The 13,807-nt window shown below is 49.3% G+C and overlaps 1 protein-coding gene across 1 annotated transcript in view; it reads right to left on the bottom strand.

The window, feature by feature from the left end:
* ELMO3 (engulfment and cell motility 3) overlaps positions 1-10,017 on the bottom strand; it is a 30,352-nt gene extending 20,335 nt beyond the window's left edge. The window contains exons 1-9 of the mRNA XM_044419813.1: positions 9,892-10,017; positions 8,458-8,558; positions 7,974-8,014; positions 6,158-6,230; positions 5,781-5,831; positions 4,284-4,453; positions 2,492-2,591; positions 1,257-1,408; positions 162-240 (exon numbers count right to left, since the gene is read on the bottom strand). Coding sequence (XP_044275748.1) covers positions 162-240; positions 1,257-1,408; positions 2,492-2,591; positions 4,284-4,453; positions 5,781-5,831; positions 6,158-6,230; positions 7,974-8,014; positions 8,458-8,550 — 759 coding nt within the window. The 5' untranslated portion in view covers positions 8,551-8,558; positions 9,892-10,017. The remainder of the gene's footprint in view (positions 1-161; positions 241-1,256; positions 1,409-2,491; positions 2,592-4,283; positions 4,454-5,780; positions 5,832-6,157; positions 6,231-7,973; positions 8,015-8,457; positions 8,559-9,891) is intronic.
* Between the last annotated feature and the right edge of the window lie 3,790 nt (positions 10,018-13,807).

Here is a 13,807-nt window from a genome sequence, read left to right on the forward strand (position 1 = left end):
CTGCCTGGGAGGGACCGCCCTACTCTACTGGCATGCCAGCACTTTTGCTGCCACCAGAGATGTTCTGCCAGCCCCTCCGTGGGGCAAGCCACGTTGCTGGATGCCAGAAGCCCGGCTGAAGGTTCCACTTCCTCCTCTCCGCACTCCCGAATGCACCTTACCCTCCTCTCTGACTCGCTGGCGTTGAGAAGCAGGGCAATAAGGAGCGCCATCGCTTTGAGCTGCAGCTGGCGATTCATCCTGGAGGGGAAAAAGTCAAAAACGAAGTGTCTGTGGGGTTCAAATGCCACAAGATCTCCCTGCTTTGCAAGGTCCCTCAGCGTAACAAGAGGGCCCGACCCTCCATGCCCTGCTCAGCAGCTTCCAGAGGTATCTGATTGGTATTCTGGAAGAAAAGGAAGAATCAGATGGACTGTTGCTTCGATAGTGGAGGGCTCTTTGCATGTTCCTAGGCAAGCATGTACACAGAAACCTCAGTACAGCAAGCCAACATGCTCCTCAAGCCCAGGAAACCAAAGGAGGAACAGGGCACCAAAAAGTGAGGCAGAAAGCATCACAGAGCCATAGCCTATGACTTGCAATGCAGTGGAGAAGATCACAGTCCTGTTTCTTATACCAACAAAGAAAGACTGGACCCTGTTGGTGGCTCTGACTTGCCCTCCTGCACAGCAGAGGTGCAGAACCTCAGGTCCAGGGGTAGAACCTCAAGGCCCCACTGCCTTGCACTGCCCCCAGCCACTGCCTGACTGGTGGCTCCCCAGCTCGTGTCCGTTTTGCCTCTCCTAACGCTTAGCTACTGGCAGCTAGAGATTTCAACTGAAACAGGCTGATACTTTTGTCCTCTTGGGTCCTACCTACCACTGGCCCTCCCAAATCTTCTCTGCAGTGGACTCAGGTCCCCAGACTGGAAGCAGTGCTGCACCTGGGCTGTAAAGCTTTGGACCTCTTCCGTGCTATGCACAGAGCGGGCTGCATTGTTAGAGAAGCTTATGGTGAGCATCTGAAAGACCTTGCTGGGTCAGAGCAACATTCAGGCTAGCCTAGCTTCCTTGCTAGCCAACTTGATGGTGCAAGGGCCTGGCCCTCCAGATGTTGTTAGACTAGAGCTCCCAGCATCCTCAGTTCCTGGCTATGCTACATTAGGCTGATGGAGGCTGAAGTACAATATCAGGCATCTCCCCCACCCACAGAGACGGCAAGTCAAAATGGTGCGTGGTTGCATGAAAGCCACACAACTCAGCATGGGATGTACTTACACTTGCAGAAGGGCGATGAGGCGCTCCAGGGTCACCTGCTGCTTAACCAGCTCAAAGAGGGGGCGGCTGGTGGGCACCATGTTCTCCAAGATGGCCAAAGAAATCTGCTGAATGGAGGCATCCATCGGGATGATGTTGACATAGCTCACAATCTGTGGTCGGAAAGCAGAGCGTCACGTAAGTACAGCGCTGGCAGTGGCCAAAGCTCAAAGCCCACTTATGCTTTTCTGTTATTCTGGCTTCAGCCAAAGCATCCTGGGAATGGTAATTTTTGAAGGCATAGAAAGAGAGCCAGTGTGTCCTAGTGGTTAGAGCATGGGACTGGAACTCAGGCGATCTGGGTTCTAGTCCCTGCTCAGCCATGGAGCCAACTGGGTGACTTTGGGCCAGTCACAGACTCTCAGCCCAACCTACCTCACAGGGTTGTTGTTGTGGGGATAAGATGGAGGAGGAGATGTAAGCTGCCTTGAGCCCTTTGTAGGAAAAAGGCAGGATATAAATTGAAAAATAAATAAATAAAATGCTTCAATAGACTCTTCCAGACAGAATCACCAGCAAGCTGTGACAATTAAATGAGGGTCATTTGTATAAATATGCCAAGCAGCTAGAAAAAGTGCTGATACCTCACTTTTGGCCAGGGATGCAGAACCACCTTTAAAGCAAGGGGCTGAATTCCATTTAAGGGGAAAACCTGGGAACCATATGCCAGTGGGGAGTGGAGTCAAAGTTAAAATGGACAGGGCCAAAATACCAACATATTTTAGCTTAAAGTTCTACTGTCTTGGGAAAGACAGTTCAGACTATGAGAATGGGAATTTCCAGCATTGCTGACTGGTGCCGGGGCCTCTGGGAACGGAAATGCCAAGCATCGGAAAGGGACCTTTTGCCCACTACTGCTCAAGCGGGCTAGGGATAATGGGAACTGAAGTCAAACACATCTGGGTAAGGAAGGTTGCTTATTACATTACAAGAATTAGCCAGATGGGGAGGCACAAGCATCCTTTCCCCAGTCAGGGCGTTCTAGAAACAGAAACAGCTCAGATATCACACTCCTCAATCAAAACGCACAAATGCCCCCAGTGCCCCTCTGTGGTCTCTTGCTAGAACGCGCATGAGCTCACCACACGCAGCAACAGGATGCGGTATCTCTGCATGCACAAACCCCGGCTAATCTCCCGACTGAGCACTGAGGGCGCGACCGATCTTTTGGCCCCTGCTTCCAAGGCAGACCTTACCTTCTTGATGAACGCTGGACTGAGAGTCTCCCAGGAAACGAAATCATGCTCCATCAGTTCCACAAAGGCCTTCAGAGCATACGCTAGAATCTCCCCTATACTGGAGCAACAGACAGCAAACAGGGTAAGAAAGCCCCCGAAACGTCACCCTTCAGCACCCAAGTGCAGCTGGAACAGAGACACCCAGAAACCACAGGAAGGATGCTTTAGAGGCACCTAGAAAGGAAAAGGGAGAGAGAAAGGAAAGAGAAAAAGAGAAGGAGGGAGAGCAGTGAAGAAAAGAAAGTCTCCGTACAAGCTCAAAGTCCCAGAAAAGGCCAAGGTTTCAGGAAGCACAAGCAGAAAGAGCATAATTTTCCTCCAAAAATCTCAGCTTCTGCCACCAGAAACACCAAATCTGTCAATTGCGACATAGCGTGTAAACGTGTACCATTTATTTAAAATGTACATCATTTACAGCATTTTTTGCTGACTGTTATAGGCAGCTATTTTCCTTCAGATACGAATATCGTTTTCCTTTTGCAATCTAATGCACATCACAGGGCTCTTGTGAGGCTAAAACACACAAGCTGCTCTTTGCAGGAAGGGAAGGATTAAACTGTCTTAAAAAGTAAAATCTGGGCCTAGAGTGCATCACCTCCCTTGAAACATTAAGCCAGTGATGGTGGAAAACGATTCTCCAACAGCTGATGTATCTGCTGTCCAGGCAAGACTATGTTATGATTGAGGAAAGGAGCAATGGCCCAAACGCAGCGGCCGAGGGGCCGGTGGAGCACAGCCCGGGATGCAAGAGACCCTGAGACTGATAACCCTGAACCTGGGCCAGAGATGGGGCCACTCTTTGCCCCAAAGGGCCTCACACTGTTTGGAGCTGCTGCACCAGCACAGAAACATGCCTGGCATAACCTCATGGGCAGCTGGGCTCTGATCACAGGCCTTCTCCTGAAAGGCCTGCCTAATTTTAAGGAGAGAGACAGAGCCTAAGGGGCCCCCAAGCCACAAAAGGCTCCAGGCTGGCCCCGGATGGTGTTGAAGTAGGTGCTCCAGAGGAGCTCCCTTTGACACTGCCCTGGCTGGCCTGCCCTGCCCCACAGTAGCCAGACGGCCAGGGCTCCCCAACCTTTTTGCGCCCGTTTGGAAATCTGAGAAATGGAGGAGGCCCCCAGCGAAACTTCCCCCCTTGGGAAATGTGGCTCATCATACAATGGCTGCTAGAATGGCCTGGGGGAAGGAGAGAAATGGGGAAAGGGAAGCAGCAGGGAAACGGGGAGGGAAAGACTGGAGCTGGGAGTGGAGAGAAACAGCAAGTGGGACAGAAGATACAAGAGGAGGGGCTAGGAAGGGGGAGAAGAAGTGAAGAAAAGTGCTGGGTGGAGAGAAAGAGCAAGGCTTGTGGCCAAAAGTGATGAAACAGAGAGCAAAGGAGAAGGGTCTGCAGGAATGAAAGACCGGGTGGAGCCAGGAGTAATTCCCATCCCTTCCTGCCCCCTTAATGGCTGAAGAGCAACATGAAGCTTACCCGGGCACCCCAATGTTTTTGATTCAACAGAAGTTTTGTAGGTGGTAGGGAGTGGAGAGCTTTACTGGAGGTCTGCTGGAGGTCCCGGAACTATCCTGCTGCAGATTCCCTACTGGGGGCCAGAAACTGCTACCTAGTCCCTTCGGTAAGAATGTGGCTAAAAATTTCTGAGAGGGAAGATGCAGCAGGCTCCTCCAAAGAGCACAGGCGGTTTGAGTGTTCCCCGTGGTGCACTGGGACCTTCGCAGCATCCTTCTTCCCTCAGATACTCACTTGTCATCCTCCTCGACAATGTGGAAGAGCTGGCTGAGTCCATTCCTGCTAATGAACTCCTGGGCAAAGGCAACGTCCCGTGAGAGGCTTGCCAGCTTCTTCAAAGAGTCAGACTTCACATCCATGCTGTTGCTCTGAATCCCACCATGAAGCTTTGCTGCCTCTTGATCCTGCCAAGAGGAAAGGTCAAGATACGTTTTCTATCAGTCTAGAACCAGCCATGTTTGGAATCTTACGCATGCAGTTCTGATTGCTTCCATCTGAAAATGGTCTCCTGGAGCTAGAAAACAATGCAGGAAAGGGATAACCAAACTTACTTAAGGAAAGACTCAAATATTTATGACTTTTTAATATGGAATGAGGAGGAGGAACCAGTTAAGATGAAATGGGGAACAAGTTATAAGAGTGTCATCAAATTATGCATGGTACAGGGAAAGTAGAGTAACAGGAATACCCAAACTCCTGGTCACCCAAAGACTGGCAGATGTCTCACGACAACAGAAAAGAGTACGTTTTCCGGCAGCATGCAGCTAACTTGTGGAATACACTGCAACAAGATGGGATGATAGCTCAGATCAGGGCAGGCAGAAAGTAGAAAGAGACCCACTGCTGATCTCTGCATGATGATTCACAGTAGCCCCGATACTTTAAAAGAAAGCAAATAAACTTGACAAGGGAAAAAAATCTCTGCCGTGGCAGTCTTGGGCTACCAATTTATTGCTTCGCTTCAGTGCTCCTCATCTGTGAAACAGAAGTGCTATTGTTTGCCTTTGCTCTGGTCTTTTTTTATTTGTTTTGAAATTTGAAATAAAGGTAGGACAATGTCCGGGAAGCCAGCAGCATGGTTAACACTTAAGAGTCAAAGAAGCTGTTAGGGAGAAGAAAACTTCCCTCATAAAATGGAAGTCTTGCCCAAACGAAAAGAACAAACACAAGACAGCCACACGCATGTGCAAGGGAGGTGCAAGCAGACAGCTGGAGAAGCGAAGAACAGTTTGAGGAGCACACTGCCGCAATGTCAAGACTAGCAATAAAGAATTATTTAAATGTATCAAAGAAAGAAAGCAGTTAAATCAGCACTTGGGCCACTGGATGATTATGGAATTAAAGGAGCACCAGGGGGCAGGGAATGAGAGGATGGCAGAGAGACACACGCCTCACCGATGAAGTTCTATGAACAAGGCAGGGAGGTTGCACAGTAAAGGCAACCCAGAAGGGCCCTACAAGAAAGCTGAAAGGTTTCAGGTCTCCTGTCCTGGCTAAAGAAAACAGACAGAATAAATGGGCAAATGGAAGTTGCTTGTCCATCAAGTTCACAGGTTTTCCTGAAAACATTAGAGAGTGCCCACATCCATTCCCAAGAACCACAAAATATTTAATGCAAGAATAACATTCTTGGGATCAGGAATATATGGTCCAAATGACAGGGCAAACCTGTGACAGAAAAAAGGAGGACTGGATGACCTTCTGGTCTTACAATTCGATGGCAGAACCTACCGGAGCTGTGGTCAGTTGGAGGATGCTCCCATTCTTGATCTCTCCACGATTCTAGCAGAACAAGACAAGAAGATGATTGCATGACCAAAATCCTGCATCTGAACAGCACAAGAAATCTGCCAAAGGGGAACTGTTTTTTAGAAGACTCTCTAGATAAGACGTGTAAATAAGCTCACAAACTTGCGAAAACAACCTCCCCCAAACAAAAAACAAGGGACAGAAAACGGTGTTTTATGCTGGATGCAGAAGGGACAGAGAGCTCCATCCCTCCTCCATCGTCCAGCCCATGCTCCGGCACGCAGTTCCTGATCAGCAATGGAAAGCTGGCGAGCGCTGATGCAAGCCTGGCCCAGGTGGTTTGCCAACTGTGCACTCACCGATTCTGTGATGTACGCTTGCTGGCCATCCACATACTGCAAAGCATAGCGGTCCGAGTTATTCAGATTCCACCTATATCAGAGTCAAGCAATCAGAGTTCAGCCATAGCAGGGATCCCCGAAGCCACCGCCCTGCAGCTCTTCAGGCAACATGGCGAAATCCCAAAGACGTAACTCCATCCCACTGGCCAGAGAGGTGATAAGGTACCCACAGAACCTCTGGCTTGCAATGGGTAGAATAAACTCTACACTGTGAAGCAAGGGAAACCTAACTGAAAATATTTTGGATTGTGCGAAAGAGAAGGGAAGCTTTTTGCAGCTGCAACATTTAATTGAAGAAAACCTTTTAATTCAATTTAAAAGCTGTCCCTGATGAGGTAGCCATTTTGTATTATTTATAACTGAAGTATGCATAGAACCTGCAGATGGCAAAAAAACCCTTCTTAAGAGGTAGTCCCTTCTCTCTTACACAGGAAGGAATGCCTATTCTGTGTAGATGTCCTGATAGGGTGCATGTGTCCACATTAAAAAATAGGTTTCTTGCTTTAGGTCTACTGTTTGTACCTAATGTACATTTACGCAAATATAAAGCAACTGACTAACACTAATACAATTTATCTCCTTTCTTTAAACAGGCAACAGCCTTACAAAAACCTCCTACCTACATTTATTTACATATTTTGAAGAATATTCAGGGCTATATGTGAACTGCTCTAAGAATGTTTTTAGTATAAACCATGCACACATGGAAAAATATTTTCTTTTTACTTCAGGCTGTAATCCTATACACACCAGTGAATAAGCCCCACTGAATTCAGTGGTATTTATTTCTGAGTAAACCTGTATAGGTTTATGTTATTATTCTGTAATTCTTAAGCATATTTTGCTTTTTTGGGGCTCTACTAATCATAGACAGAACCTTGGAGCTGTGTTGATACAGCCTGTGGTACCTCAAAAACTAACCACTTTATTATGGCCTACATTTGGTGGGCTAGGACACATATCAAAAGTTTATGCGAAGGGTGCCCAACTTCTTTCAGACCACGTGCAAAGTTCCATTTGGGGGAAATTCCTGGGGGCCAGGCTGCAGTGGCAGGCAGGGTCACAGAAAACAGGGGAAGCGCCAAAGAGAAAAGGGGCAGGTTCAGATTGTCAACATGTCTATTCTCGCTTAAAGCTCTTACTACCCTTGGGCAATCAATTTCATCCTTTTGGAACGGGGAGATGAATGCACAAAAGCCAGGGAACCTCAAATGTTTGCAATGTGGGGAAAGAGGTTATAGCTAAAGCAAGTGGTTGAGATCCAACCAGAAGCTCACACTGCAATTCCAAGCTTACAGGACTTGGCCCTTTTCTGAGGTTGTGATCCTGAACCCGACTTATGCCAGGATAACTATGTCAATCTTTAAAATGTCACAAAACTCTTTGCTAGTTACATAATACAGAGTAGTTCCATCCCTGGTCTCTAGAAAACTGCTTCAGCTACTCCTCCAGTTACAGACATTTTAGCAGGGATCACCCAAGGCATCTGTGCGCATAGCCATCTGTAACAATGAGCATTTAGGTTTGTTTCAAGGTATCACAAGGAACTGTGGCCCATGTTTGCTTATACACAACCCTGGGAACATCCTAACCAAGTTTAAAGCATGGCCGACAAAAGTAGACTAAATTAAAACTGAATGCATTAACAGAAAACTGTGGAAGATTTCTGCAAATACTCATGGAGCCCCACTTTGTAGAAAACATTCGTGGAATGGCCAGGGGTTCACCCATTTACCCTGCTTCAAAGCAAAGGTGACAAGCAAGAGTTACTTACGCATCGCAAACCTCTTTCACAACCGCAGACAACGGCTTGGCCTGCAAACAAAAGCAAACAGCATGCAGACACTTCAGCATGGCTGGGAACTCCAACACTTAGGGGAACAAACTGGATCATGTTCACTCTGTAAGAGGCAGGGAAGGCAAATTCTTCCATCTGTGGGGCAGATCCCACTTTACAGCAGCTCTCTCAAGTAGGAGGCGGGGCCAATGCAGAGGAGCAGAACCACAATACCAAACCAAAAACAGAAGAACCCCGCTTGTTTTCTTTTACTGCCAAGTAACAAAGCCTTAGGAGAGGCATTTCAGAGTGCACAAGAGCCAGGAAATGGCAGGTGGTTGGGGGGAAGGGAGTGAAGCCAGAGGAAGGCGGCCTCAAGGACTCAAATCAGACAAGGGCTCTACTTTTTGAGGAGTGCTAGTGACACAATGAAGCTGGAGGTGTCACATGGCAGAAAGCGGCTGAGATGCAATGCACTTACCTGGTTGAGCTCTATGAGCTGGGGAATGGCCCCCATCATCTGGACGGCGATTTTCACAACATCTTTGGAGGGTGGCATGGTACCTCTCCTCATGCCCCCACCTGCAAGCAGCTCCAAAAAGAGAACAAGGTGAGAAGGCCACCACCAAGTAACTAGGAAGGATCACAGGGAAGGAAGGCCCATGTATGCCCGGGCAGAGTGGCCTTCCCATTTAGTGCTGGGATACAACTGGAGCTTTGTAGCATAGTGCTGTAGAGCCACAGAGACATAGGAAACTGCCTTCTAATGCATCAAACCATTGTTCCTTCTAGCCCAGCATTGCCAACATGAACTGGCAGCTGCTCTCCAGTTTTCTGGCCCTACATGGCACTGCGGGGACTGGGACTTGGACCTGGGACTATCTGCATGCAATGGAGGCGCTCCCCTGTGGGCCTCAGCCATTCCCTGACCTGCGCATATGCAGCAGGTATGCAAGTTCCCACACCTGCCATGCTGAAACCACACAAGCAGCCAGAGAAAAGATGGAGCATCACCTGATCTACTTATGTGATTTCTAACTCAGCTTTCCATCCAAAAATGGCTTTGAGATACACACCTATCAGGTAAAAGCCATTATATGTCAATTTTCCATTGTACTGTTTTTTGGAGCTAGGGTGAAGAGCTCACCAGAAGTTTGCAGATGGGATGTGCGAGCAAGGAACCAATGCTTGTTTAGCAAATATTTGTTTAGTAAACTATGATATGTAATGGACGGCTGCTTTAGACCCCCACTGCAAAAAGCAGATATCCTTCATTCCAGATATATCTAGTCTAGTTGCAGCTACTCAGCTGTAAGGCACTTTGTACATGCTCATGCACCAACTTCAGATGTTATAGGACTGAGGCACAACACTAAGAACGGTTTCTGCAGCTGAAGCCTGGCACCAACCATGACACCCCTCCACCATCCCCCAATTTCTCTCAAGCCTCTTGAGCCATCCTTTGATTCTCCAAAATGAACTTTGCATTTATTTAAACTTCTGGCCAATTCTGACATAAGTGGGACAAGGCAGTTTAGTTGCCCTGGAACACATCCCATAATGAACTTCACCAAGGGCTGGCATGTTAATGTTTCATGGCTGTCCCAACAACTCAGCAGGAAGTGCAAAATGAAACTGGCTGATGTCAGCCTGACCTACCTTATAGGGTTGTCGTGAGCATAAAAGGAGGGAAAGCTTTTTTTTCCTCCCAAAGGTAGGACTACTCATGCACCACATCGAGTAGATAGTTAGGTTAGTTCTTCCTTCCTTCCTGTTTAATTTTTGGCCGAAGGAACGAAACATTCCCAGTTCCGTGTCAAACGTCCCTCTTTTTGAAACTTTGCACGGGAAACGCTCTACTCTGCTCGGGCCAAACTTTGCACAGTCTACTCTGATTCGCCTGCACGCAACTCACCAGCTCAGCTTCCCCACTCCGCCGCCCCTGCGCGTCGATCCCGGGGGTGCTCCGCTTCTGCTCCTCCCCTCCGACGCCCGCACCGCACCGCACCGCACCGCACCCCGTCGCCCGAACGCGGGGGCGCGACAGGCGGGCGCGGCGCCGAGCCGAGCCGAGCGCCCTCGCGGGCAGCAGCGGCCCAGCAGAAGCACGCCGCCCGCGCGGGCCCGGCGCGCTTATCGCATCGGCGGGACAAGCCCCAGCGCCGCGCCGGCAGCGGAGCGAGGCGCGCCCCTCTGCGCGCCGGGGCCCTTCTCGCAGGACAAGGCCGGGCGCTGCCTGCCGCCGCCGCCGCCGCCCGAGTTGCGCTTCTGACATTCGCCGGCCCGACCGCCCCCTCCTCCGCCTCCCCCTCGGTAGTTCCGGGGCGGTGGCTGGCGCTCCCTCCACGCGCGCCGCGAACGGTGCGGAGGAGGAAGGCGAGCGTCCCCGCCCTGGGGGAGGACTGGGAAATCCGGCGCCGTCCAGCGCCGCCCGCGCGCCCGTGCAGGCGCCCCCGGCCGGCGGCGCGGCGCCCATCACCGCGCCCTCTGGCTGGGGAGCGAGGTCGGCTCAGCTCGCTCCGTGTGTCGCCCCGCGGCTCCGGGAGCAGGCGGCCTAGAGAGGGCGAGCCTCGCCTCCAGACAACAAAAGGTTCCGGGGTGCCGGGCATGAACAGGCGCAGGGCTCAGTCGAAGCGGCCACCCCCCGCCGAGGGTCGGCTTGCCCGCGGGCGCCGCGCTTCCTCCCCGCCTGTTGCTCTTCTCCGTGTGGGGGGCGGGTGGATCCGTTCGCCAGCAGCCTCAGCCGGGTTGGCGGCGGACGGTCGGGATGGAGGAGCGTGGAGCCACGGCCATGAGAAGTAAGTGTTCCTATCCCCGGGTGGTTGCGCGAGGGGAGTCCGGAGCGGTGTGCGCTGCTAGTCTGCCTGACAACCGGTCGCCAGATCGCCTGGCCCGTTCCGCTACTCAAAGGGTAAACGCAGGGTAAGTTGAGGCTGCTCCCCCGCTTTCTTGATCTCGCTTGTCAGGAGCTGGTAAACCGACCACGACAGCGGAAACTGGAACTTCGGGGCCAGGGACCTGGGATGGGGCCCCGGAGCCCCTCCCTGCAGCCCTTGGCAAATGCTGACCAAGCGTGGGACCTTCTTTGTGCAGGCTCACTGGCTAGTGGAATGCCAGACCAGTTTGAATCGGGCACTCGGGGATTTGTGGTTTTTCACTGTTGGTTTTATAGATTTGCATGGATGTGTTTTCGTTGGAAGCCATTACAAGGCCCGTTAGACCATATAACTCTGAAAAGTTCGCTTTCAAGGATTCAAGCTTGGTGGGCAGCAGAGATCTACTTGCTTTTTTACTAGATGCACAAGATTCACACACCAGAGCCCGATACAAAAAACAAACTCTTAGATTTAAAGAGGTCCAAGCCACAAGGTTGGTTTCAGGTGTGAGAACTGAACTCTGTTTACCATCCTTTCATACAGAAAAAAACCCTCCTGATGACTCTAAACATTCTCCATTTCAGCAACCTGGTTCAGTGGGGAAAAGATGGTTATTGCTTTCAGGAAAACATTTGGGAGCCAGAAATCCTTGTCACTTCCATGCAAATCATCAGATCTTCAGGGAGCTTCAGATCTAGCTGCTGCCCACCAATTCCAGATTATATGGATGTACTCCAGCCAAGACCATGTAATCCAGCAGTATTTTGCTAGCCAACCATCATAAGCTCATAAACTGAGTAAAAGCAAGTTTTCTTCAGTTACTTAATTGCCACCATTTGGTAGCTAGGAGAAAAGTTGTATTTACACATGAAGGCCTTTTTGCTATTGTACTCAATTGCCATTGTCAAAACAATCCTACAGGGTTGCCAGCAAGAGCAGAGGCTGTTGCCTCCCAGAGAATCCCGTACATGAGTTGAAGAACTTGGATTTCTGGCAGGCCTGTACCTACCACCAGCATAGAGTTCTTACTCTAAGCCAAACCTGCCCTTTTCTTAACTAATCTGAGAAACAGATTAAAGCCAGGTGCTGCACGTCACACTTGCAGAAAGAAACTGGCGGGCCTACAGAGATCTAACATTTCCTCTTCAAAATCACTGTGAGCCATGATAGGGGCACGTGCTTTGTTAAAAAGAAGACACTACTAGAAAGTCAAGACCTGTGGACCACCTCCAGCTGTTGGATTCCAATTCCCATGGGCCTTCCAGCATGGCCAATGATGGGAGTTGTAGTTCAACGTCTCAAGAGTCTCTCTTCTACTGTAGAAGGCCCTTCTGGAGTCAACAGTGGGAAATGGGGCTTGGGAGAATTGGTAACAGAGATGAAGGGATTTAGAACCTGACCATCTTCCGAATCGAGTACCATTATCGGAGCCATCCACAATCAAGTGTCCCCTATTTATGTTCTGCACTGGCTGCCAGTCCCATTGAAGGCCAAATTCAATTATGCTGCTATTAGCTTGCAAGGTCCAAAATGGCTTTGGGCCAGGTTACCTACAAGATTGTTTCCTTCCACATATACCTGTCCAGACCCTAAGATTTTTTGTAGAGGTCTTTTCCAGGTGTCCTGGCCAAATGAGGTGAGGTAGGCAGTTACCCCAAAAAGTGTTTTTCAGCTGTAGTGGAATGATTTCCATAGAAAGGTTCACTTACTGCCTAAGTGGTCTTTCTAGCATCAGATGAAGATTTTATTTTTCCAAGTTGTTTAGTTCTTACAAGTTTCAAGTGTGCTTTTTAGTACTTTGCAGTTAATTTTACTTTGGGTAGTTCTTTGGTTTTTTGTTTTTAACTTGTGTTTTATACTACATTTTACGGTACTGATATTGTTTTAATTTTAATATGTAAATGGTAGCATAGAAATGTAGTAACTAAAACAAATGTTTTGTACTTCTGTTCTTTTCAACTATAGCTAGTATGACCAATGGATAAGCAAGCATTCCAAAAGATCTGGAAGGCAACAGATTGGGGATCAGGGACAAAGGACAACAGGCACCAAGGGAAGCCTTTTTGCTGCACACAAATGATTTCACAATTTTTGATGATTTGATTTGATTTATGAACATACTAGTTTTATGTAGCTTGAGAATTTCCCTTCATCTAATTCTTAAGTCTGGCTGTGGACCAGATAGCCAATCAGGTAAGGGAGTTCTTGGTTTCACCTCTGTTTAAACTGATCCTTTTCTAATGCATATATATTACATTTTGTAATTATATTACACGCAGCTCATTGTTACATACCCCTTCCATGCAAGACAAATTTGCGTACACCCATGCTGTTTAACAAGTGATGCCCCCACATCTTTAACACTGCCCACACAGGTTGGCATTGCCAGCTTTTTAAGTTAAGGATGCCATCCAATGTCACTACCCAGAACTCACCAGAACAGGAGGATTGTGTGTATCCAATGGGAGGCAGGAGGAGCAAAGAGGTTAGGGTAGCCACTGCCCTCCCTTCCTCTTACAAAGTATGTTGACAGCCATCTAAATGTTTTCCATTCCTCACAAGGTGAGGCTGAAGCACCTCGGAGGATGACGGTGCCTCACTCCTCCCCTCCACTCCCTGATTCCAGACAGCCTTCCGTCTTGGACACCCAGCTGGTGCAGAAGGAACCGCCCTGGCTGTGAGGGCCGACAGAGGACCTGCACAGTTGGAGTCCCAGCTCTGACTTTGGAAGGCATTCGCAAAGTCAATAGCGGGACACCAACCTATCCTCTGTGGTCCTTCCTCCCCAGACAATGCTGGCAGCCCACAGGACAGCACCTTAGGGTGCCCATTTTAGCTATTTGTTTCAGCTGTTGAACCTGTAATGGAGCCGATGTCCATTGTACCAGCCTCCATCCCAAGCGGTTGCCTAGGTTATCGGTGGGAAATCAGAGACCCAAAAAGGGGGAGACAGCA

Source organism: Varanus komodoensis, unplaced genomic scaffold, assembly GCF_004798865.1.
Source record: "Varanus komodoensis strain SLA01 unplaced genomic scaffold, ASM479886v1 scaffold109, whole genome shotgun sequence".
In the NCBI taxonomy this organism is placed as follows: domain Eukaryota; kingdom Metazoa; phylum Chordata; class Lepidosauria; order Squamata; family Varanidae; genus Varanus; species Varanus komodoensis.